Source organism: Haliaeetus leucocephalus, unplaced genomic scaffold, assembly GCF_000737465.1.
Source record: "Haliaeetus leucocephalus isolate CR32 unplaced genomic scaffold, Haliaeetus_leucocephalus-4.0 Scaffold220, whole genome shotgun sequence".
Classification (NCBI taxonomy): Eukaryota; Metazoa; Chordata; class Aves; order Accipitriformes; family Accipitridae; genus Haliaeetus; species Haliaeetus leucocephalus.
This window is the reverse complement of record NW_010972656.1, coordinates 322,044-348,685: the sequence shown is the minus strand read 5'-3', so window position 1 is coordinate 348,685 and position 26,642 is coordinate 322,044. Positions and strand designations below refer to the sequence as shown.

The 26,642-nt window shown below is 39.1% G+C and overlaps 1 protein-coding gene across 1 annotated transcript in view; it reads left to right on the top strand.

Moving 5' to 3' along the window:
• INPP4B (inositol polyphosphate-4-phosphatase, type II, 105kDa) overlaps window positions 1-26,642 on the top strand; it is a 297,867-nt gene that overhangs the window by 80,334 nt on the left and 190,891 nt on the right. The window contains exons 4-5 of the mRNA XM_010566942.1: window positions 10,378-10,602; window positions 12,345-12,389. Coding sequence (XP_010565244.1) covers window positions 10,378-10,602; window positions 12,345-12,389 — 270 coding nt within the window. The remainder of the gene's footprint in view (window positions 1-10,377; window positions 10,603-12,344; window positions 12,390-26,642) is intronic.

Genomic DNA, 26,642 nt, shown 5'->3' with positions numbered 1-26,642 from the left:
TTTGAGGGTCAGTAGTGTGGTTAGAGGTAAGGGTGGCATTCTGACCAGCCTCTAAAAATATATTAAAGGAGAAAAGATGAAACAGTACAGAAGACTCTAGGTATGCAGAGCCAACAAATGATGATGAGTGCCTGGGGCACGACCAAAGGAATACAACAGAAGATGGAAGAAGAGACAGATAGGTAGAGGAGAAATGGATTTCAAACTTGGCAGTTTCCTGTGCCAGAGAACAAGGACAACAGCCTGGCTTTGTCCTGATGATTTGTTGGTGTATTGGGTTTGTGTGGCGGGGTTTTGGTAGAGGGGGAGGGGCCGCAGGGGTGGCTCCTGTGAGAAGCTGCTAGAACCTTCCCCAGCTCCAAGTCAGACCCGCCCCTGGCCAAGGCTGGCCCAGTCAGCGATGGTGATAGTGTCTCTGGGATAACAGATTTGAGAAGGGAAACCTGCAGCAAAAAAGGGGTGAGTGGAATGTGAGAGGAACCCCTCTGCAGACAGCAAGGTCAGTGAAGGAGGGGGAGGAGGTGCACTGGGGGAGGGGATGCCCCTCCAGCTGTTCCTCCCCTCAGCCCATGGAGAGGAGCAGGGGAGCAGATTCCCACCTGCAGCCCAGGGAGGTGCCCACACTGGAGCAGGGGGATGCCCCCCAAGATGGCCGTGACTCCGCAGGAAAGCCCGTGCTGGAGCAGTCTGTGCCTGAAGGACTGCAGCCTGTGGAAAGGACCCATGCTGGGAGCAGTTCATGAAGAGCTGCAGCCTGTAGGAGGGACCCCACGCTGGAGCAGGGGAGGAGTGAGGAGTCCTCCCCTTGAGGAGGAAGGAGTGGCAGAGACAAGGTGTGAGGAACTGACCCCAACCCCCATTCCCTGTCCCCCTGCGCTGTTGGGGGGAAGAGGCAGAGAAAACTGGGACTGGAGTTGAGCCCAGGAAGAAGGGAGGAGTGGAGGAGGAAGTGTTTTAAGATTTAGTTTTACTTTTCATTATCCTGTTTTGATTTGATTTGTAGTAAATTAAATTTTTTTTGTTTTTCCCCAAGTTGAGTCTTTTTTTTTTTTTTTTTTCCCCATGACCATAATTGGTGAGTGATCCCTCTCTGTCCTTGTCTCAAACCACAAGCTTTTCTTTATATTTTGTCCTGCCCATCCCACCAGGGAGGAGGAGTGAGCAGGCGGCCTTGTGGTGCTTTGTTGCCGGCTGGGCTTAAACCATAACAGTTGGATGGGAAAAAAAAAAGAAAGCCAGACTACTATGAGGTATTAGAACAAAACCGAAGACAAATGAAGATCTTACAGCATCTACTGAGTGAGGATAAAATACCAAAAGAAGTGAAATAATAATCCATGTACTGTAGGGGAGAACAAAATTCAGAAGACAAAACAGGAAAAAAGCAAAACTCGGGAACTAAGAAGAGAGATCTTTGTCAATGGGGGCTTCGATCATGAAAATCTAGCTGCGTTGTCACAAGAATATATCTATTGGCCATTGGGAGCCAAAAAAAGCTCTAAAATGTTTATCTGGGCCTTTAAAGGATTCAGGTGGAAGCAGGTTGGAAGGGCATACCTGCTCACAATGTCAAATTCCTTGTGGAAGAGAGGGAGGAGAGCTCTGCCAGAACACAGCAGAAGCTCCAAGGAAGGAGGCAGAGTTGATCTGTGAGATTTGACTTGTGGTGTGGCTGGGAAGGGACATTTTTGTCATCTTGCAGGCTGCAAGATGAAGAAAATCAGCTAGGGGTTCAACTTGGAACCATGAGGAGGGTTTTTGGAGTGAGCTTTTGGCCAGTTGTCTCCATCTTTCTCTGAGTGGTGGGCTGAATCCTAGGAGACGTGAATAAGAAATGGAGACTAACTGGGATATCTATGAAGAGAAAGTAATAAAGGGCAGTGGAGTAAACATGGAAGGGAAAAACAAGGATGTTTTCATGCAACATCTAGTGATATTGTGGAGCTGATCATTGCCTCAGGGTAGTGTGGGCACTGAAACACGAGGGGAGTACAGAAGAGGTCAGGCAGTTGCAGAAGATAATCCTGTCAGTGCTTCAAGTGCAGTGCTCCCAAAGCAGCCTAGCTCAAAAGGTTTCTAAGCGGACCGTGAAAGGCAACAGAAGGAATTGTTAGGTGAACTATCATTCTGTATGTGGCTGGTTGCTTGCATGCCCTCATAACATGAACTATTAGCGGAACAGATCAGACACTGGTGTGAGATGGATCAGATTGAATGTGGCAGTTCACACGAGTGTGATTCATTCCTGAAATCCTGGAAGGTGTGATACAGAGAGCATTTCAACCCTTTTGTCTGAAAAGATCTTAAACCTGGAAACAGCTGCTGTGCAGTGAAATGTTTGAACAATGCAATGTTAACTGCCTTGCCTTGGATTCTCCTCAGGAACAACCACCTTGTTCGCGCCATCTAAGCTTGCACCTTGTACAATACAGGCAGGCGTTGTAGCCTCCCCAGTCACAGAAATATATAATCGTAGCTATTTAGAGAATAGCTGCATCTCTGCTGGACCTTGGAAACCCTGTTAAAGGTGGTTACTCTGCTGGGTTTATGTGCCCAGGTGCTGGCACAGGGGGCTGCAGGATGGCCTCTGTGAGGAACGGCTGGGGCTGCCCGGTGCTGGGCTCAGCCGGCTCCAAGCGACCCACCGCCGGGCACAGCTCGGCCCCTCGGCCCTGCTGCTGGCACCTTGAGGAAAGCATATTTCAGAAAGTGTAAAACACTGCCCAGCAGTGAGGAGTGAGGGGGAAAAAAGTGTGAGAAACAGCCCTGCGAGCACCAGAGTGCGAGCAGATGGAGGCAAGGAAGAGGTGATCTGGGCGCCTGAGCAGAGATCGCCCTGCAGCTCCTGGGGAGACCCCAGTGGAGCAGGTATTTCCCTGCAGCCTGTGGAGGGACCACGCTGCAGCCAGGGGTAAAGTGTTGAGGAGGAAGGAACAGCAGAGAGGAGCTGTTACAGATTGACCATAACCATGCCGCTTGGGATGTGGGGAAGGTAGAGGAGTCAGAAGTGAAGTTGAGCCTGAGAAAAAGAGGGGAGTGGATGGGGGGGGGAAAGGGTCTTTGTTTCTCCCTAGTCAGCACTCTTTCAATTTGCAATAAATTAAATTATTTGTCCCACAGGATGAGTCTGGTTTGTCCATGATGGTAATTGCTAAGTGATCTCCCTGACTTTATCTCAACCCATGAGCTGCTGCTGCTTTTCTCCCCCAGCCCTTGAAGAGGGGGAGTGAGCGAGCAGCTGGGTGGGTGGCTGTTAGCCAGCCAAGGTCAACACACCACGGTTAATTTGCATCCCGTGTTTTTCTTGAAGTGTTTTGTCCACTTCCAGATGTGTCAGTCTTTGAGCAGAAGATGCAGAAAGAGGCAACCAGGAACAAAAAGCTGTGTTAATGTTGGCAGTTTTCGATTACTGTTAAGTTTCTCTGGAATAGGGCAATTAGAGCCGTGTGGCTAGATATTTGAACTTCTCCCGAGAGCAATCTGAAGTTGACCACTGTGTTGTGTAGAGCCTCATGTGGGTGAGAGCAAAGAACTCTGCCTGCCTCCTTTCCTCCGCATGTTGTAAGACACAAAATTGGGACTGAACCCAAGAGTTACAGGCACAATGAAATGAAATCAGATGTGAGAGACAGCATTCAAGGGCTGCCTTCTCTGCATCTGTAAATCTCTTCTCTTTTTCAGGAAAAGAGATTCCTTTAAGAGACTGTATTAAGTACATTACTGTGTGTGGTCCCACAGTGAGAGCTAGGGAGGTAAGAGCTCTAACATCCAGGTAGGGCTAGTGAGGCAGGAGGAGGAAAGGAGGGAACAGAGGAAGAAGACAGAGCTTTTGATGCAAGGCCACAGTCATCTAAAACGTTGCAGTGTATCAGGCAAAGAAAAGGTCTGCATATAGGAATACCCTTAAGAGGGCAAGCATTCCCTTTTGCCATTTGCAGTGCATAAGCCCCATAACTTGGAGCTTTTCGTTTCCTTCAATAGTAGTGGCTTGGAAAGGCAGGTCAGTATCACTCCCTGTTTCAGAGGTGAAATAACTGAGGTATATGTTAAGGTTACTCTTGCAGACCTAGACAGAGAATCAAGACCTCCGAATCCTGCCTTTTTTAAGGTAGACTGATGGTCCAGCCACTGATGTGATGTACTTCCTCTCAGCAGAAGCAGTCTACTGCTTTGCAAAGGCCACACTTAGTACTTTTGGTGAATGCTGCAGTATTTCTGTTCAGTGATCTTGAGACACCGTTGTGGTATTTAAATATTTGTGTGGCCTGCCTTGCTTACAGCATAGGTGTGGTATTTAATGAAAGGGGAGAAGCAACGTGGCGTGTGTGGAAGCCTGCAGGTATTGAAAGAAACAAAGTATTATACTGCAGTAGTCAACCTGGGATATCACGCTGTATTAATTTCAAATACCTCAGGCTCTTTGTGAGCTTCTGTGGGGACTTAAATGGAGATTATAATGGTAACTTATATAAGTTTATTCCAGCATTGCAAAATAAGAAAAAAAACAACACTGAAGATAAAATTTTTAATTAAATTCTATATCTTTAATTGAAAATTTAACTTCCAAAGAAAGATTAACATAGCATCATGAGTAACCATGGGATGATTTCATCACTACTAATTTGAACATGAAATGCATCAGCATATAGAATTCAGGCAGCTTTGTGAATTAAAAGCCTCTGATGTCTGTATTAGAAATATCCTGCGGATATAATTTACGTATCAAAGCTTCTATTCTACTTTTGTTACAGCATATGGTGGTTAGCTGTGATGGTGCTTTATATTTTAGAGTGGCAGTGGCTCATTGATATTCTCAACCGTTTTCCACTGCTGAGGTAGCAACTGAGAATTACTTTTTGCTAGTGTGTATGAAAAGAGAGAGACAACCTTTTAGCCTTTTTGAACTCTCTTACTTTGCATATTGGCATAGGAGGAAAAATAGTGATCCTCTAGAAAAGGAGAGGCTGTTGTCCTGGACATTGACCATGTGCTTTGTACATGTTTTTATTTAAATCCTGCCAGTAATTTCTTTTTTATGCTATTCAACATGATTTTATGCTTATAACCCTCATTAATGAAAAAAAAGCAAGCCATAGAGTATTAGTCTTCCTGTCACTTTTACATGTCTAGTAAAATAAAACAATAAAGCCTTCTTAAGAAAAAAAAGAAAATTAATAACAAATGAAACAGCTTTAAAATCAAAGTGTTTTCCCCCTACCCTTGGAAATGTGTTTGTTTTATTATTTTATATTTTAAAAGCCTTTCCATTAAACTGCAGTCTTTTGAAAGATAAAGGGTCAAGTCCAATAACTGCCTATGCTTTTTTTGGTGACTCAATTATTTCTGACTTCACAGAAACCCAGGTTTCTGTGTAAGACATTATGATGAAAGTTACCATCAAATACACTTTAAAAATCAAGAGGGACATCATTAAGACATTTTTAATAAGAAATTTGTTTTCATTTTTTAAAACAACTGAAATATCAAAGTACTTGCAGAGTAAAGAGGCAATTGCTATTGTTTAAATTGATAAACTTGGGAAATTTAAGTATTACTACAAAACAATGGGAACAAAAAAAGTTATCTGAGGATGATGGAACTAACACCAAAATACACTTCTGACTTTAGACAGTTGGGTTAGAGTAGAAAAGGCTTTCCAGTGCCACTGGGGATATCTCAGCTTCTCTTTGTGCTATTTCCTTATTTGATAGCACTCCTGTTTGAGCAAGGGGGTTGAATTCTTTGAGCTGCAAAAGTCCTATGGGACTGTAACTTTCTATGCTGGCTTTTGTGGGAGAAAGTCTTGTTGAGATCACACTTCAGTAAAACAGTTGTCGGTGAACAGAGTCCTGATCAGAAAAGGCTCTATGAACACACACGTTTGCTTTCCGCTATCTGCTTCCTCAGCTCTTGCCTCCATTTGAGTCTCTGATACTGAAATAAGGAAAAGAAGCAAGGTGGGCAAGCTGCTGGAAGGGCCGCTAAGCACCTGCTAGTGAGGTATCTCCACTTCAGAAGGTGCCTGAAGCAGTATAGCCACTGGACCACATTAGCTTTCCATAATGTCATCGTAAGTGACGTCTCTATTTCTGCCCACTTTATGTGTCAAGGGACAGGAAGTCAAGGGTTTGAACACAGTTTTACACACTTGTGGAAGTTGGGCAGTCTCTAGACTGCAAAACTTCCCTTCGAAATGCGTGTATAGCAACACTACTGGCCAAGTGGATGTGAGTCTGTATAGTCCCAAGTGCTACACCTACCTGCTGTAGAGCAAACACAGAACGCTCTGCCACAGAATCTGTTCCCACAGATTTTACCAGTGATGCCTTGGTCTTAGCTTGTTTTTGCAGCATTATCCAAGTGCCAGTTGCATTATGGAAGTGTCAGTGCTAACATTTAGAGACCACTTCATGCATTGGAATTAGTAATATTTGGCCTTTTTTTGGGTCTTTTTTCCCCCCTCCTGAGGCTAGTAGCTGTTACCGTTAATTTATTTTCAACTGGAAAGTTCAAAACTGAACTAACAGCGTAGGAGAAACAAGAAGAAACATTTTGATGGTTATTTATTGCAATTGCAGACTAGTGTTTAATGGCAAATATGAAGAGTATGTCTGACTTCACACGTTTTTAGATTTGTTCTTGTAGTAAGGTAAACAGTAGCAGTACTTTTGCTTTTAAGCACTCTGCTAGGTTCCAGGAAACAAATGAGATACGTTGGGAAAAGCTGAGGACAAAGCTTTGTAAAATGTTGATTTAGATAGATAGTGATTTTAATTAGGTATATACAAATCTATTGTCAGGACAAACAGTATCAGGAAACTGTAGGTTACAGAATCAGTATCCCAGTGTCTGATCTCAGAATCTCTCCCTCTTTCTCTGTTTTTTGAGTTTATGCAAGCTATCAAAAGGACCTAAGTTGGTTTTTGTAGCTATGTAGACCTTCTTCAGTTCAAGAAGAAAAAGAGATAAAGATAGAACTATATACCATTTTGCTTTGAATTTAGGGCTAGTAAATTGAATGTTTGTTTTGCAAAGAAAACCATTGTGTTTAACTGCATGAATGTCTTCCCTGGGTTTATGCTACTGAACTTGAAACCCCACTGGGGATGTCCAGCACTAAGATGAAAATTACTGTTCTGCTATTGCAGATTCCCAAGTAGATAGAAAATTTTCTTAGTATTGTATGTTCTTAAATCTTACATGTCCTCTTAATCAAAAATTATATCATAACAGTAAAACTAGGAATGCACACCAGACCAAGCATGGGTCTTGTTGAAGTCAACAGTAAATGTCCTCAAAAGGTCAGGATTTTTTTCCAAAACTAACTCGTGGTAACTCATGTCGGCAATAACAGCATGACAAAGGATGCTTGTGTACTTGTATTTTCTACAGTAAGTCCTTAGCTGTAAAGTATAAAGTACTTTTGTCCATCCGTGAAATACTCCTGCGTTTAAGATGTTTCAATACAAATATAATTCTGCTGATATGTCTGCCGCTCATTTGAGGCCTTAATTACGTTTGTGGATCTGTTAGTTGTATTTTCAGAAAGATTCATTTCAGCTAAGTTTTGTCTCCCTGTTGAAACTTGGAATTAAGTGTCTGAGCTTGTTAGTGTTTACTGTATGCAGCTGATTTAAAGTAATAGTCAACATAGCAATCTGGGAGAGAAGAGCAGAGAGATGATGATCTTTATTATATAAATAAACCTGTGTGCTCCTTTATTGTAACAGACATTTTTGCCAATGTGCATTTTGGACATCATTTGTGTTTCTTCTAGTATGTTAACTTGTATGTAAACATGCATTGAAAGAGTACAGGAAATACATAAGTCACCAACTGTTGGATCTGCAGAATAAAACTTTCTATGTTTGTAGTGAAGAATATTTTTCAGGTATTTTCATATGCTTTTCAGAATCTAACTTCGCTGTCAGAGTACTCCAAAGACCTAAATATAGCAGACTGTAGTGTTCTGAAGTGATAGTTTAGAATGAATTTCCAGATCTTAAAACTAGCACCTCTTAGATCAGAATAAAGTCGATTATGCCCACTCCTACTGCATTTCACTATCCATTTCTGGTTCCCTGCATATTAAGGGTGATTCAGTATGCCTTTTGTGCTTGGCGGTCTGATTTCCACAGCTAAGAGGTAAATATAAATAGCATGATTTCAATTGCAAAACACTGATTTCCTCCCAAAGCAGATGTTTTTTATCTAGCTAGTGGTAGGATATTTCAAGACAAGATCACTGTTCCTATTTACATTTTAAAATAAGGAGTAAAAAGAAAAGAACACCTTGATATGTTTGTTTTTTCATTGTTAAGTGTTGGCTTGTTTGTCTGACATTCTTTCCTTAGCTAAGGTATCCTAACTGCTTTTATTAAAATTGTCTGTGCTTTTGAAGACTGAATGGTATAAGGTGTTTTGCATGCCTGTAAATATATACACGTATACTTTTTTTTTTTTTAAATTAGAATGATTGCTGGTTAATGTTGGTCTTGATGCTGGTTGACTACATGCCTTTTTTTTTTTTTCTCCTTTTTCTGCTGGTAGCTCCAAAATACTATGAAATAAAAACAAATTTCGGAATCACCAAGGTTAGTGACAGAAGGGAGTAGACCACTGTGCTGTTGCAGATCTTACCAGAGCAGCAGAAAAGTTATTAGCTCTTCTAATTACTGATTTTTTTGAAGGTTCCTGCCCTTATGGCTCAGATGCAGTAGCAGATCGCACGAGAGCTCACAGCTGAAAGTTCTATCTCTCTAAAGTCATCTTTGACAAACAGTAAAGCTAAGCTTGTTCAGGTTTGGTCACTCAAGTACGTATTTTGTGTGTAAACAAGGATGTGATTAATATCTGCAGCTCCCTCAGATTTTGAATATTCTTGTCTCAAGAACAGAATACCTTGTTTTCTGACTGAGCCAGGGCTAGAGGCAAGAATTTGAAACCTTATTAGCACTTCTGAACTTGCTTGTGAAGCCAGGAAGATGTTCCCCCACTTTCTGCTCTTCTTTCCAGTCTTTCCTCATGAATTCTGTAGTCCAACTGGTACGTGAAATCTTATCCAGCATTCTTAGCAGCTCCTGCAGCCACATATTTAGATTTCCTTAGATCCACCCCCAGACAAAAAACTTGTCCCACCTCTACCGGGATTTGTGCCAGCACAGTTTTAAGAGGCTTCCAGACTTGAGGTTTGCATCTTTTGTTCCCCCCATAACAATAAAAGGAGAGTTAATTGTAAGTGGCAGATGCTCAGTTTATGAAGTGCAAACGGGCTTAGAATAACATGTGGGTAAGTGCCCAAGGTTAGATACTCAAGTTAGTAAAAGGGAATTTAAGTTCACTTTGTGTTGAAAAAACTTTTCTATGTTACTTGGATTTTCAAACTAAGTATGAAAACATTTAAGTGTTCTGTTTCATCCAGTAATATGGCCTACAGCTTATTTAGGTCAAAATGATTTTGATGTCCAACCAAATACCTCAGTCCTTATTAATACAATAGCACAGGTGTTTTATAGAGTTTCATGTTTCTAAATCAGTTGGTAACTTCTTTTAAAGAAGCATTGATTTTTCTTTCTTTCCCAGTTTGTTCTTCTCAGTGTGTGTCACACTAAATGTCACACTGAATTTGTGACACTGTGAAGCCATCTATACCGCAGAATTTTAAATGCCTAAGAGGTGCTTTTTCTTCCTGTTCTAATCTTAATCAAACAGTGGACCCTTGCTAGTTACCTGGATTCATTGGGAGCTTCAGCTTCTCCCCGCACACTCACACCCCTTTTTCTTTTGTTCTTAGAAAATTTGATCATTAAACAATTAGACTTGAGGCAGGAAAGCAAATGACACATGGATAGTAATGAGGTCAGAAGCTCCCACGTACAACCTGTTGAGTCTTCACAGAGGAGCTATGTCATGCTAAATTATCTTCATGTGTTGGTGAGCAGTATTCTGGCAAGGATGAATGAAAGGCTGAGCATAAAGGAGAGCTCTAATAAATGAAATGATGGACACATTCATTCTGGTGAATCCCACTATCTGTCAGAACCATGTCTGCTGCCCCTGCTAAATCAAATAATTTTTCAGGTTAGCAGCTCTGATAGCTACCTGCTAAGCTGCAAAATCTGTGCTAAAAAAGGATTTCCCTTTTTGGTTTGATTCTGCCACCTAGTTTAGTAATACGTTGATTGCTTTTGGAACCACTCTGTGGATAGACTTAGTACTGCACTGAGTGTGAAAGTCATGAGGTGGATGGGATGCTTGGTTCTGTGACCATGAAAAGAAACGTGTGTGGTGGTTTTAATTGTGTGTGACGTCAATATTTTCATGATCCCACTTTTGAATCCGAGTTCCTAAAAACTGTGTTTATGTTTCTGAGTGCAGAGTTTCAGAGCGGAGAACCAGATCTTTACGTTGAAGCCGCATCAAAGCCAGATTGCGAATCTTGGGCTGTGGCACTGGGAGAGGCAAACTCGGAAGGTTTGCAGAATAAAATTCAGCAGCTCCGGAGGTTGATCATGGAAATCAAAGAGGAGAGATCATCAGATGAAGCGCGACAGTTTCTCCCTTCACCCCAAATAGACAGCCTAGGAGAGCCACAGTTTACGAGTAAGCGCATATGCTCCTTTTATTGAGTGGTGCAATAAAAATGGTCCATTCTCTGTAGCAGTACAGATACTGAAACAACCAGGGTACATAGTGCTGTTTAACCTGTTGCTTGACAAAGTGCAGTAGTAGAGGAAGTAAACTGAAGATTATCTTTTAATGTCATTAACTGATATATTTTGATTTATGCAGATAACCTTCAGGGGAACAAATGTGTGACTACTGTGTTTCTGACTTTTTCTCTCTAATCTGTTTCCTTCACGAGACTTAGAAATTGTTTAGTTAGCAATATTCTTTTCCTTTTTTGTGTCCTATATGAACATATGGACTACTATTAAAAATATTGCCTGATAACTTTGATAAATATATAAAGCTTTAGTGATACTTAATTTAGTATCACAGATTTGTTCTTTGTGATATAAAAGCACTCTGGGTGTTTGAAAGCACGTAGCCATATGTTAAGTCATGTTTGGTGCACTGGAGTGTGGGCACTGTATTTCAGTTGCCCAGTTACTTAATCAAGTCTGTATCATATTCATAAAGGTGTTCCAGGCCAATGTGTTCCATGCTGACTCTGCTAGTGGCAGAATTCAACTTGGAAATTTGTTATAACTCCATTAACAGAAAAAAAAAACCCAAAAAAGTTAAAACCCCCCACTTATTTGTTATTTCTTACTGACCAAGCCTTTCTAAGCTCTGCAGCTGTAATTTTTCTTGCGTAGGCTTGAATGATTAGCTATAGTAATGAGAACAGCATGAAACTAGTCCTATTTAGCAACATCAAGTTGTCATGGAGCAAGAACAGCTATAAGTTTTGATGTTTTTTTTTCTGTGGTTGTCTTTTTCTTTTTTTTTTTTTTAATTTTTAACAAAAATCTTGCTTTCTAGTTCATGTACCAACTATCCATCTGACCAGTTTCTTCAATACCGGCAAATGCTTAATAAAGCTTACTGGAGACAATACATAAATGTCAACAAGAGGCAGTTTAATTTCTACAAGGTTCATTGATACTGTGGATTTGATCCAATTACTTCCTGCAGAGGGTGAATAACTCAGTGTTATTTAACTATCCTTCCTACATTTCTCTTGTTGCACTCCTTTAGCCTAGCGCAATAAGAAAATATTGTCCTTTGCAGTAAAATATGCACTAGAACATGATTCCTCAATGGAGGGAATTAAAATGTTCTTATTGTTCTTGGTGTATGAGAAAAGGGATTCATGTGCTATTTTCCAACAATAAGAAGTTGGCTTTGTTGCTTTACAATTTATACGTAGGTCAATAACAGGATGATATATTTTACTATATTAACCTGATTTACATACCTTCACAGAACATGTTTTTTGTTTCCATTTTTAATGGGATGACATACCTACTTAAAAATGGGCCATTAGATTTAATATTTTTCCAACAGATATATAGTCAGTTGTTATGACTGAACATCTTAGCAGTACCCATCCATGAAAGGCTGGTGGTTTTTTTTACTTAGTTTCCTTTACCAGAAATAGTAAGTTTCTATTAAAAAGAAAGAAGTGGTCTTCAAAAGTAGTCTTTTTTTTTTCAGGCAAGTATTTTACACAAAGGTCTTTCTTCCTGTAAGTTTGTAACATAAAATGTTACTCTGGTGGCAATGGCAGGTAGTTAGAGGTACGAATTAGGCATGCAAAAGTTTTACTATGTATTAAAAAGCTAGGTATTGAAATAAAATTATTTCTAATAATTTTTTCTTTTTCTTAACCTTGAAAGGTATTCAGAGAATTGCAAATGAGCCAAAGCTGGAGTTCAGTCTTGGTAAGATACAATTTTGACTTCTTGGAATTGCAATGCCCTGTGTGCCTGAAGAGTTTATATCTATAGTGTTATACAGTGTAACATGTTACTTGTTTTAAAACAAGTAGAACAGCCCTGGTTCCTCTAGGTAGGAGATGTGCCTGTGTGTGTCTCTGCAATGCTGACTTTAGATTCTTAATTGGTTGAAATGGCTAAAGATCTATTGAATTCTCTAATGCTATGCTGCTCTACCAAGCTGAAAATCTGTCAAATAGCTTTGCGAATGTTGTTTATGAAATATTACGTATTTGGGACAAGACATTTAAGATGGAGTTTTTAAAAAGATATTTTATTTAGGTAAAAGTACTGTCCCTTTAGAAGAAACTTTTAAATAAAAGTGTTGATTATTACTTTGTAGAGAAGAGTCAATATAAACATTCACCTGATTTTCTCTTTTTATACTTAATATAATTAGTATATGAGAACTCTATATTGGTATAGTATATAATAGAACTTTGTTTTAGGAGATGTTCTGTCAGCTCAAGCCTTCCTCTCTATTCAGAGGTATACAGCCTGAGTAAGATTGCTCAGTAAGTCAAGAAAGCTAATTGAATGATCATGTATTTGTAAAACAAGTTAAAGATGCACAATATTTGCAGCCCAAACCGTGCCATTTAGAAAGGAAAATTCTCAACTTTGTCATTGCTCTTTCAGTGCAAAAACTTTGAAGCTTTTGAAATAGTGAAATAATTATTTGCTGTAGAAGCACTAAATACAATAATTCCATACCAGAAATCAGAATAATAGCTAGGTTTAGTTGATTAACGATTGGGCTCAGTGATCTTAAGGGTCTTTTCTAACCTAAATGATTCTATGAATATTCCCAGCTTCTGTATGCGGTAAAATAACACATTTGCAAATAATGTATCTTTTGAAATATCTGATGCTATATGCTGTATATATTCTGAAATGACTAAAAGTTGTCCAATTTTTTATGATTTTTGCATTCATATAACCTGCTAATATGCATCTCATTGTGTAGCTGTACACTGAGAAAGTTTTACTCAGTGCTGTTCACTATCTGTTATATTTACTCCCATAGAAACACTTTAAAACATCTATTGCAAAAGTGTGTGTGTGTGTATGTGAGAGGGAGTGAGAGGGAAATGGCGACATTTGTAAGCAGGTTATTATATAAAAATCAATCTAACTCCACTATTTGGAGAATTTAAATTATCTACAAACAGATCTCCCTCAGAACCCTCCCCAGCACAGCAAATGGGATGGCATCAGTGAACACACCTGCAGATTCTCACCTTGCTCATTCCATCATGGTAGGCTGTTTTCTGGCCCTGTCCTTTGAACTGGGTTACAGCTGGCTTGTGCACTGCTGTAACTATGCTGATTTAAAAGGTGATACCCTAAAGCTGTGCGCTTTGGGGCAGATGCAGTTATGCCTGATACAATAATTTTTAGATTCCCTTAACTATATGTGGGTAGCTTTGCCTGTATGCCTTCTAAAATCTAGACAGTTATAGCATTACAAAAACTTTGTTGAGCAGGTTTGTTTTGTTTTTTTTTTCTGTAGGGACTATTTCTGCTGAAATTGTTAAGTGTTGGCATGGAAGAAAGGCCTAGTTCTCTGCTGGGGAGTTACCATGCTATAATAATTGTTAAGAGCAATTTTAACTTTTCTGTGCCTTTCTATACACGTTTTATAGGTGCTGTGACTGTAGTATTTGGGCATAGCTAGTAATTGCTGTGCTTCAGTGATAACAAACTCCCAGAATGACCCTGGCGTGGCGTAGGAGAGGGAGGAAGGCGCTACAGGCAGCGACTGCAAATTAGACGAGCTGTACTTCAGGAGAAGTTGCTTTCGGTGATAAATGTGCCCCAGCAGGCAGGAGCGTAAAAACAATGTAAAGCCATTTTCAGACTTGTTTGGGCTTATGCTGGACGGAGCTCTGTTTGTGTTTTGCATGTGGCTGTTTCTAGTAGGAATTTGTGTTCCGTGGTTTGTTCTGCAGCATTATTGATTGAGTCATTGCAGCTCTGTGAGCTATCTTATACATTGACTTCTGCTGCTGCTCAGGTAACAAATAAGAGCAACAGTGTAAACCTCTTGTATTTCACTGCTATTCCTTGCCAATGTTGTAAGTCAGGGATATTTGGCAGCGTAGGCAACTATGCAGAGCTGATTCTTGGCATCTTAATCCTAAAACAATACTAAATATTTAAGCATAACACATTTGCATTGGGGGAATCCACTTCCAGTGACTGAGTTGGTCCATGGAAGACTTCAATTTTATCATAACAGTTCTCCTTCTTACTGGAGTATCAACATACCCATGCCAACACTTCCTAGCTCCAGCCACCCCACTCACCACCACCGTGCTACTCGTATGTGTACAAACGTACACGCACGCAGCAGATTCCTCTTGCTGATCAGAGAGGACCAGCAGGGAAGGATGTGTGTGCTGTTTGGCCCGACCAGCCACTTAAAATACCTCTCGCAAGGGCAGCCAGTCAAGATGCCTTCTGTGCTGTTCACCTGGTTGTTGGTAGGGCTGGAAGGGACTTTCGTTCGGACAGGCTGGTGCATGCCTCTGGGAAGCCTGCGCTGCCTTGCCGTGCCAGCCGAGCCAGAGAGCTGCCCCTTGGCTGCTGGCAGGCCAAGGGCACTGGTTGGCTGATCTCACCTTTTCAAAGTTTGGTTCACGTCGAATTAAAGACTTGGCATTAGCTTTAGCTAATCAAGGACTTCCAAGGACCCCCCTGTGAGGTGAACCAAAGCATTGGTAAGCAGGGGTGAGGGAGCGAGCTTTGCTGCAAAGCAAGCACGCTGCTGTGATGTGTGCGTAACTTTAGGTAACCAAATTTTAGGGCTCAGTAGAGGTGTTTCAACTTGATTAGACTGGTCTTTGTCATTTAGAATTTGGAAGGCACATCTAACAGTTAACAACCTATACAGCTGGTCTCTAGACTTGAAAGAAAGGCTGATATCTATTACTTTGTTCACATGCATTACATAAATAATACTATATTAGTTAAGTAGCATATATATGTGTGCAAATAGACATTTGCTTATATCGGTTAATACATACATATTTTTAACTACATTAAAAAAAAATTGTCAGTTATCACATCGTTGTAATTTGTAACTCTTCTGCCACTAGTTGGTCAATAAATAAGATTCAGAAATGGAACGCTCCAGTAACTAAAACAGAATATAGCTTTTTAAATAATATTTGGGTGCTGCCTAATATATGAGTTTTATTTAGGGACAGTATATCTAAATAGTGCTCTTCAACGTTTGATGTTCTGATAACTACATTTTGAAACAATGTTATTAAAGTCATGCTAGGGGCTTGTATTCTGTTGTGGTAGCTAATTTGCTGCATTCTGTATCCATAACACTCTGGAAAGTGTTCTCTTTATAAAATGTCCAAAATATTGCTGCCTTCTTATTTTATTTTAAAGTTCAGTAAAGTTGTTTGTTGGTTTGGTTTTTTGTTTTTGTTTTTGTTTTTTTTTCCTGAGGTTAAGGCAAACAATAAAACTCTTCTGAATTACAGCTTTCCACTGCAATACACTTGGCATTTTCAGGAGTGTACCTGATCTTGTAACACTCCTTATTTTGGAGCCAGAGCTTCCTTTAGACTTAGATTTTTGATTTTTATATTCCTGAGGACTCTTTGGAAATATGGCCGGTTTTTGAACCTTGTAACTGTTGGGAAGTTTTAATTTTCAAACTTTATCTTGTTTGGCTTTTCCAGTGATTCTGTTTTGCATGCTTCTTTATGAAGCACTAGGAGGTAGCACATGTCTGTCTGTGCAGGGTGCTGAGTAGAGAGGAGGAACAGAGCAAAAGGAATGAAACCAGATCCTGGGCCTAAATAACAAACCAATCTAATAAACAGTGAAGATGCTAAGAATCTTTCCCATGATTTTGAAGTGCACAGGATTAGTTCTTTTACAGATGTTTATTTTGGGGTTATTGGTTTTGGTTGCTTTTTAAAAATATCGCAGCCCTCGAGTCCCAGATCTAACTAAATATGATGTAGGTTCCTGACTTCACATTGATTTCAGCATAGCTACTTTGTGATATGTGAACTTAGCCAAAGTATTATGTAATAGTTATGGGAAATAAATTATATTATGCATATTGGTGAACACTATTGTCAAGTTTTTAAGAGCTTGTACCTCTAAAGGTATTTGTGTTTACTTGACTGTTAACTGACAAAGCAGCACAAGAAAACTCAATAATCAGAAAAATGAGGGAGCAGGTCAGAAGGCCAAGTTGGTAGTCAGAGTGCTCAAACACGAACTCAGTAATGAACATGATGTTAATATGGAGAAATACACTTAAAAAATAGTCTAAAAGGAAAGTTTGTTATTCCTTCAATGACTGGTAGAATTAATTTGACATGTTTCAGTGTTTTTGAATTTGTCTAATTGGAGTTGTGAAGAGAGAGCAAAGGATACTGCAGTTTTGGATGTAGTATAATAATCTAGATAACTGTATAGAAAGGAATGTCTCTGCACATGTTGTAGGCATATTCAGGTACTAATTTTAATGAGAGCACCTGTCTAGCATCTCAAAAAGCTTTCAGTTTCTTGGGAAGTATCTAAGGGCAGTGAAGTTTGATGGACTTGGCCTACTGTTGCATAACCTCTAGGTAGTTTTCAAGGTATAGAATAACGTAAATCTCACTGTTATGTCCTTTTACAAAATCTCATTAAATAGTGCACAATTCATAGAAAACTTCAGCAAGTAGTTGAAAGAATTAAAAATTAAACCTTTTAGTGTATTTATTTTTTCATTTTACCAAATAGTGGGTTGATACAAGAGCTGTCTACATGTAAATGCAGAAGTGTTTATTCTTCACTGTCGTATTTTTCCCAGAGTAGTATTGTGAAGGCATTCCTTGGAAAAGGTCTTGAAGCAGATTTACCTTTGCATACTGAACCTAAATGGTACATCAGTGCTGCTCAAAGACCATGACTAAATGATTTTTCCAATTCTGAAACATAATCTGGAGCTTTTTCAGCATCAGCTGGTCCTAGAAGAGTGATAAGCAGGAATACTATTTTTATCCATACCACAAACTTGGAGTCAGAGTCCTGATCCCAGAAGAATTTTCCCGTCTAACTCAGTTATCCTTCTGCTTCATCATGTTGCAAGTTAGTGAATAACTGATACTTTGTTGTGTTAGCCAAATTAAAAAAAAAAGTCATCCTCACACTTTTGAGTAAATGTAAAAAGTGATCACTTCTCTGTGAATCAAACTGAAAGTGTCGCTTTATGCTGAAGGGTGTTTATCCCTCAAAAAAAGTTAAGTGTTAGCCATGTTAGGAACAATATTAGCAAAAATATAAAAATGAAGGGTGGGTTTGTGCTTTTTAAAATTTTGTTTAATTTTTATATTTCACCCTTTTTTGTTGAAACAGTTTGCTGAATGTTACACTAATTTGTTCTGCTCCCACACAAATTTCATCTTAACCAAACTAGCTAGTTAGGTTTTTTCCTAGTTTTACTGATGTATATTAGATGTTGTTTCTTCCCAACAACAACAAAAAATGGATAAAAGACAAGTTAAATTGGGAAGAAGAAATTAAGTAGAAAAGGTATCATGTGATTGAAAAGAATGCTCTTTTGTCCTCTGGGAACTACTTATTGGGCTTCTGCCTGTTTTGAGACTTTTGCACTACAGCATAAGATGCTGTACATGCATTTTATTCTTAGCAAATCAGTGTCGCTAGGATGAACTTTTTTTTGACAGAAGGGATCCTCGCAAAGAGGTGGCAATTTCAAGCCCAGTCTAATAGACTGTGTTGGCATGTTTTGAGTAGTTTTGACTTAGGACTTGTGCTTTTGAACTAACTCCTATAGGAGTTTCCTTTTTCTTCCACCTTATGCAGGTGAGCTTGAGCTAACTTTCAGTTGGTTTTAAGTGCAGTTAAAGCAACAAGTGAAACTGTCTTCCACAAATGTTCTAAGGTCATCTATCACCTTTCATGTCATACTGTCACCTCTCTTTTGGCAGCGTTTGGTGATGGAACAGGATAACTTGTATCGAGCAAACTGGGAAGTGGGATCACCTAGAATTGAGTGATGTTGAATTAGTGACCCCTGAGGAGAGTAAGCTCTCCTTACTGTGCTTCTGCATTCTGGGGCACTCATAGTAAGCTTTCTTTATTATATGCAGTCATTATGTGTACACTGCTGAAAAGTGATTTGAGGATGGATTTGCCAAGACTCCACATCCTTCTTTATCCACCTCTCCTCCCACAGTACTTTGTTAGCTTTTGAGAAGGCTTTTGGGATTCTGTTATAGCTCTTGCCAAACTAAACGTAACTGCTTTTCTAGACAGCTTTCTGAAGGTCTGCTCCTTCAGCATTGTGCACCTCTTTAGAAGTAAAGCATCGCTCCTGAATTTTGCACGCTGCATACCCTGTCAGAGAAAAGGACTATCTTTTTCAGTGGTATTGCCAAAACTGTCTGGATATTACCATTATGATGTTGTAATTTTAGGCCATTTTGTTGTAATGAAGTAGTCATAATGCCACTACTGAAGTAACTAAAAGTACAAAGGGAATGTATGGGTGTGTTTTCCCTTCAAAATCTTGCCATCTTTTAGTCTTGCATGACTCTTGTTTCAAGCATATTCGGCCTCCTTCTTGCAGAAGGTTGTCCCATTCCATTTGGCAGTGTCAGCCTGCATTCTCTATTTGTCTTTCAAATTTCATTCATTATATTCAGCCTTACTTTATGCATAATGTATTTATACCATCATGGTTTGCTAACCTACAGTGTTCACTGTATTAAAGCCTCTTTTAAGAATGTGTTATGTATACAGGGAAAAAAATTTTGAAAAAAACAAATCCAGAAAATGGAGGGAAAACCACCCAGAAGCTCAAAACCATAGTCCTTTCAAAAATTTATCTTTGTTCAGTTTTTCCAGATATGTTGGGTTTGAGACCTAGAGAATTAGGCCAGATTTTCAAATCTGTATCTATAGGCACTACTGTAATTTTAGAAATCTATCCTTCAATCCCTTTAGGGCAGGGATTGTCTTCATTTGCATTGCAGCTAGAGAAGCGGCATGCTGTCATGAACCTTAAATATTACTCTGTATTAATTGTATCGCTGAATATGCAAGGACTCAAAAATCCTCAGTAATGAAACTTGGGAAGATGTTCCATTAGTGTTCTGCCTGCTTCTCGCACACTGAGAGAATCTGAAAAATTCTTTCTATAATGTAATATACTTTACACATAAAATATATATTTTTTGTAGAATATCTATATATCCATATACAGAGTTATATAGGTATCTATTCTATATATGTAGTTAATATATATGAAAATTTGTTTCATTGCTGACAACCTTTTATATCTAGTATAGCATTACTCTTTTTTGTTAACTGAGTTATCTACTTAATTTCGGTGTCAGTAAGAAGTAATTTGTGATAGAAGTAGTCACAGAAATATTTTTAACTTATCAGCATCCACTGCTACTTAATGATACTTATTAAACAGCTATGACTTGTGTAAATTCAATTTCTGTGTAGGTTATGCTATGTAGCAATGAGTCACCACACAGGGCTCATTAAATGCACGGATGTTTATTTGCTCTGAAGTGGGTCAGAGCACATGATCAACCAGCCATGAGGGACTAAATCATTACTGATTGAGCATATTCCACTGTGATGGAGTAGAGGAATCCACTGATGTACTGATGTGAGTAGTAAGTAGCATGAGGATATTTTGGGGTATCAGTATTAGTAAACCCAGGTGCAAACTGGGTTTCAGGCAGTTTTCTTCCATTCTGTTCTATGAAATTTAAGTATCTTCTGTTTCTGGAAGCTTTTGCTTTTAAGAAAAAGATTGGTGTTGAACTACCAGGAGAAAGTGGATGACAGCCTTGTAAATACAAATGTGTATAAATCAGGGCTGCAACTAAGGGAAACTTTTAAATCTAATAGAATAAAGATTCTCACAGGAGCTCTCACATGTTTTGATATGAATGCTTATCTAGAGATAAATTTTGAATAGCTATGGCTAATCTGTTTAGAGAGGAGTTTGTAGATACCTGAATTTGAAAAGCTATTTAACAGTTGAAAGGTTTTTTTGGAATTTAACAATTCTGAGAGGCAGGGTTTTATCATCTTAGTTCTCGAGTGATGCAGCAGATAATAGGATTAAATTCTGTCAGAAATGTACAAATTCTGAAATCTTGTCAGAGTTAGCAAACTGCTGCATCTACAAGGCTAGGGAAAAAGGAGGATAAGACTAGGAAGAACCTTTCTTTTTCAAATCTTAAACAAAACTGGTAGGCTTCTTAGTAAAATCAGTTTCTTCTTGATATCGAAAATGATACTTTTTTTGTCTACTTCACATTTTTCTCATAGACTTTGTAAATGTTGTCTCATGTTTGCAAAATTCCTTCTATGCAAAATTTCAAAGGGATAAGGTTGTGTCTATGTTGAAAACTGTAATGTTTTTTGTGAGCTTGGGTGCTAGTTCAGTGCCCCAGTGAGGTTGGGTACTGGAAGCAGATTAATTACAACAGCTCGGTCTTACTTAGCGTGACAAACTTTTAAATTATTCTGATGAAACTGAAAACTTGTGTTTCTAAGGTATTTTTAAGCTAGTTCATAGGAATGTAGGATTAAAGATCATTAAGTTAGAGAGAAGTTATTTTTGGCACATAGTGCTGCTCTTTTTCCTCATTATTTTTCTCTTCCTGCTTCTCCCCAAAAATATACCGCCTACTGTGCATACTTTCACCTATTTGTCTTGCCAAACTGTACTCTTTCCAGTTCAATTTTTGAACCTCGTTCTCTCAAATGAGTCTCTTCAGATTTCCTAGCATGCCTCACATGTAGAGGGAGACTTGATTTGTGTGTGGGGGGGTGTTTGTGTGTACGCATGCACGTAGCCTATTACACCTTTTGTCTTTAGGGTGTCAGAGTGGTGGAATAGAGCGAGTGGCAGAGGTATGTGTGAGCTCAGTGGCTGAGCTGGGAAGGGGAGAACAATGGTTTACCTAGCAGTTCTTTGCTATGGAAGGAGTTTTTGTGGGCAGCATCTTCCTAAATGAGACTGGCACTGAGCCCACTCTCCCATTGCATGACCAACACGTCCACAGGTACAGCTCTTATATGACCTGATGGCTTTGTGCTTACCTGATACGTAATGAGTCCGTGACTGATTCCTTTGTGGATCCAGGAAACTGGTCTGAATGCAGAGGACTATTTAGATCCTTATTGAGAGTAATTTCTATTGCAGGCATTTATACACAGAGAGCAACAAGCCAAATAAGGATGAGTTATTCCTTTGTTCTTATAGAAAGCTCTCTAAGACTTCCTTACCTACAACAGAGATTTGGATGGCAGTCCTGGCACTTCTGCCTTCTTCCAACCTTTCCCTACCTCCCAGGAAGCTGACATTTTAACTATTCAGGATGTGATTGTTTGGGGTTTTTTTGTTGTTTGGTTTTTTTTTTTTTTTAATTCCTTGACCATGGTATTGTCAGGGAGGCTTAGAAGGCATACAGTGTCTGCAGAATATTTTCAGCGATAGGCGTTAGTCTACTCCACAGCTTCGTTACTAAGAATGAACTACATTTTTATAAATCCTTTAAAACTACACTGTTTCTCCCGATAGAGGGGCTTTTTTTTTTTTTTTTTTCCAAACTGCAATGTCTGGTAGCATTACATTTTTAAACTTTATTTCTACTTAAAAAAAAAAAAATTGTATATCCCACTAAATTTGCTTAAGAGCCATTATCAGCATTCCTGGTTTTGTGCTTCAGTGGCTGAAATCTTGGTTTTCTCTGCTGCTGTCCAGTGCCCCTTACAATCCTGGGATTTCTTCTAGCAGGTACAAGAAATAGCTTGTATTTTGGAATTCTTGGACAGGTTCAGTTGGGATGCCAAAAGTAACATTTATGATTAAGGGACTGGAGATTATTAAGAAGCTGGAGCATCCTTCATATGAGGAGAAGCTGAGAGACCTTGGACTGCTCAGCCTGGAGAAGAGAAGGCTCATGGGGGATCTTGTCCATGTGTCTGAATACCTGGTGGGAGAGATTGAAGGCAAGGGAGCCAGACTCTTCTCAGTTACACCCAGCGAAAGAATGAGAGACTATGGACTGAAGTTAAGCACACAGGAAATTCAATCAGAAGATCCCCCCCACCCCACTCCAACTTTTTTTACTGTGAGGTTGGTCAAACACTGGCACAGATGACCTAGGGAGGTTGTGAAGTCTCCATCCTTGGGGATGGTCGAAACCCAATGGGACGCAGTCCTGGGTAACCTGCTGTAGCTGACCCTGATTTGGGCATGAGGGTTTGAGTAGGTAAGCTCAAGACTGATTCTGTGATCTACGTGGCAGAGATTTGTCATGTAACTTTCCAATAGGATTTTTGAGGCTTCTTAGAGCTTGCTGTTAGTGATTGGTTTGCAATGGACTCTTGTCACATTCTGTACCGTATGTTGCCTTGATCTAGAAATTCTTCAGGATCTCTAAATAATCCCTCATAATTATATTGAAAGTAGACTGTTTAAAATTGTTGCCGTCTATGTGGACTCAAGCAGTTTTGGGTAACTTCCTCTCTTGCATTGTTATTAAATCCTTTAGGTTGTATTTAATGTGCCTCACATAAGGATGTAACAGCAGCCTGAATTGTCTTGCTTTTTGGGCAAAGAATGGAAAGAGTTGAGCAAATGTGGAATTAAAGTTTTGTGAATGCTCTTGGCCTGGGAAAATATCTTATTGGTTGTCATTTTTATGGATTTTTGTGTACATCTGCATGGAAAGTTTTGTTTATTTTTTTCTGTATATTCTCACAGGGAAGATGTACTAGTGGAATGCTTGCAAAATGCAAGCTGAAAGTAGAATGTTTACTGAATGTGTATTTGCAGCAGTGGTGTTGGCCAGGAATAAAACTAAAATGGACGTTTTTGCCGAGATGAAACTCTTTCCCTTTTCTCCACAAATAAAAGAATTTTGGGTCACAGACAAAATAAGCTGAGGATGACTGTTTAGTGAGTAGTGCCCTTTTTCCAGTGGGGTGGACCTGACTTCTGGAGTCACCATAGACAGTGACCCGAATTCAGTGCCAATTGAACGTAAAATATTGTATGTAAAATATTGATGTTACTTTTCAGATTACCTTTTGTCCCCCCTACACCTGCTGCCTGTAAGTCTTCCTTTTTTTAAATCAAGGTGGGACAGCTTCAAGAGGAAGACTTGTGTATCTGCTTGTATGCACTCTCTTATGTGCTAATTAGCAACTTTTTGTGGTTTGTAGCTGCTATGTTAGAGGTGGGCAGAATGACAAACCTGTGAATGTGCCCTGTATCTGACCTCTTTCTGGTCCAGTGCTCTGTTGAATTAAAAGGGGCACTGGCACCATTTCTCCTTCGGCCTCCCGCTGGGTCTGTTGTGAAGGAAATCAACAGTGATTTTTTTGCAGAGCGTGGACTAGCAGCTGTGCCCTGCCACTGCCTGCCAGCCTGAGGCTGTCAAGATAGGTGTGTGGTTTGCAAATCCTGACAGGGCTAGAGATAGGCTCGGAGCTGCTCAGCATTGTCAAGGCAGAGGCATCGGGATGTGCCCAGAAGCCAACCTGCAGGCATGTAGGGACCTCTTACAGTTGAAAGCTTAAATACCTGGAGACTTTAAATATCTCCAGAGATAGGTAGCAGGTGTGTGGAGGCTTAGAGTGTTCTGTTTAAAACCCACTTGTGGACATCTCTGTCGTCTTGTGAGTTTACGCTCAGCGTTTTGCTGTCACTTTTTGCAGTTGGTCTTTTCTAACCTTCAGCCCAGTCTGTAAAACACTTCATAAAGAATTGTCTAGAGAATTCCTTGCATCTCTTTCCTTGTGTGTCTTTCTCCTTGAAGATGAAGTCACCTTAAAATTCTAAAAGAGTATAGATCATGTGGGAGACAAAAAGCAAGCAAATTATTTACAGATTACAGTAGTCATGTAGCTCATGCTTAATGTTGTGCAGAATGGTAATGACTAAACAGACATGAAACAATTATATTTTGTTAGGCCAATAATATGTTAACTGAAACATTTTTAAGTAATTCAAAGCATGGTAGCTCTTGACTTTTTTGACTCCAACGGTACTGCACCGCGTTAACTGAACATTTGTCTTTCAAATGGCAGTTGTTAAATACATCTCTAAATGCGCATATAGAAATAATTGCAGTAATACTTTCATGTTATAAAATGTTTCCCAATGGACTTTATTTTTAATCCTCATATGTGGAAACAGAAGTTCCATAAAAAGCAAAACATCTAATTAATAGAGGACTGAAGTCATGCTCTCTTTTTGAACACATTAGTTATAGATGTACTTATTTTAGGAAGTTTTGAAATGCATGTCCTGCAGTGAAATTTGACTTGAAAATGAGGTTCCCCTGCAGGCCCTGAAAAAAATGGAATTCTCCTAAATGCAGCACCACAAAATCCCACACAACAGTGGATGCAGTATGACAAGCAGACCAACCTAAGGTGCTTGGAAGGGCTTTGCTGAAAACAAACTGCTTAGGAATGCTTTTCTTCATTGTTTTAGTCCCATCTCCTGTGGATAATAAAGTTTCTAGTACCGTTATGGATACTTTAATTACTGTGATTAACCATATTTTTAGTGTGTTTTTTCCCTGTTATGTGGAATATGAAACTGAAATTAAATACATTGAACTAAATTTAAAAAAAAAGCCTCTCTATCTTGTGAAATATATGTTCCAATGTTCAAAACAAGTTAAAGCTGACACTTTAATCTGAAATCCTGTTGCATATAAGATTGATTTCTGAGGGATTGAATGTGTACAGAATTTCATTATGATGAGTTAAGAAGAATTTGGTCTTGGCATTCTTTGAAGACCAGACTTCTTCACACTGAAGAAGCTGAGGATTGTTGGCTGTAGGATTGTAAATGAGCTGCTTTAAAAACTAAAATGGGCTAGTACTGTTTTCAACTTTGAGATCTGAATGCGCTCACATTGAGATGAAGAGCAGCAATACCTAGGTCATCCTGGATTTAAATCTCAAATCTGCCAGGGAGTCTCTCTACAAAATGAAGGATTTTTTTTTTTCCCTTTTAATTTTTTACTAATATTTCTTTGTACAAAGGAGTTGACATAATTTAAAATTATTTCTCTGGGAAGAAGTCAGCTATGTCTTTATGTATGTCAACACATCAAAACCAAGGCAGTTTCAAGCATAGTATTGTAATGTGTAAACAGCAGTTTTTCACCTTTGAGGAAACTCCTGCTTGAATGACAGTCAATTTACAGTATAAGGAGCCAACCTTCTGGTTTAGCATGCAGTATGCTGGGCTAATTGTTAATGTCTCCCCCTTTTAGATATGTCTCAAAATACAAGCTGCAGACATTTTGTAGATCTATGAGTTAACAATTTAGAGCAATAATTACAGGCCAGTATTTTGAGAGACAAGCTCAGTGTTGATTTTGAAGAAACTGGGAATACAAATGTATATGCTCCTTTAAGCATGTTACTTTAAAATGACATCTAAGTGTGTCAAAACAGCTACAGTCAGTATGGTATTTGTTACCCTGTACTTTTTTAAAGGCTGTGTGTCTGTACCAACAGAGTTCTCATGGCTGAGACGTACATTTTGGAGAAGTTTAGGAGTAAAGATTATTTCTTCAGGGTATGTGAGTAAACTACTCCAAAATCTTCATGGGATGTGGATTCCTTGAAACTTGTCCTCTGACACAACCCTTGATCTGTGAACTTTTATTATTTCTGGACTCTGTTGTTTATGTGAAAATACACAAATATATATGTATTTAATTTCTTATGAAGGGGGTTATACTTTGCTATCTCTTGCAGGTCCCATGCTATTAAAGTAATCCTAATTTGTTTGTCAGAATGACTGTTTCAAAAATCCCCTGAGGACTAAAGCATTGTCTCTTACTTGGATCTCTATTTTAGGTATTAATCCAGAATTGCCACCTTTTCAGACGAGTCTTACTTATATTAGAACATCTTCTCCCTTTAACTACAGCTTGCATGCAGATTACTTAGCATTTATCATGCAGTTCCTGACTAGGAAATTTAATCATTACAGGGCTAAAAGTGATTGTTCTGGATTGCAGAAATCTATTTTCTCCTTTGATTAAAAGTGTGTCTTGCTCTTATTGCCTTGCCTTTGAAGTACATTTTAGTCTGGTTTCCTCTTAGACGTGTCAAAGAGCGTGGGTTTTGTTTTGCTAAAAGATGGCC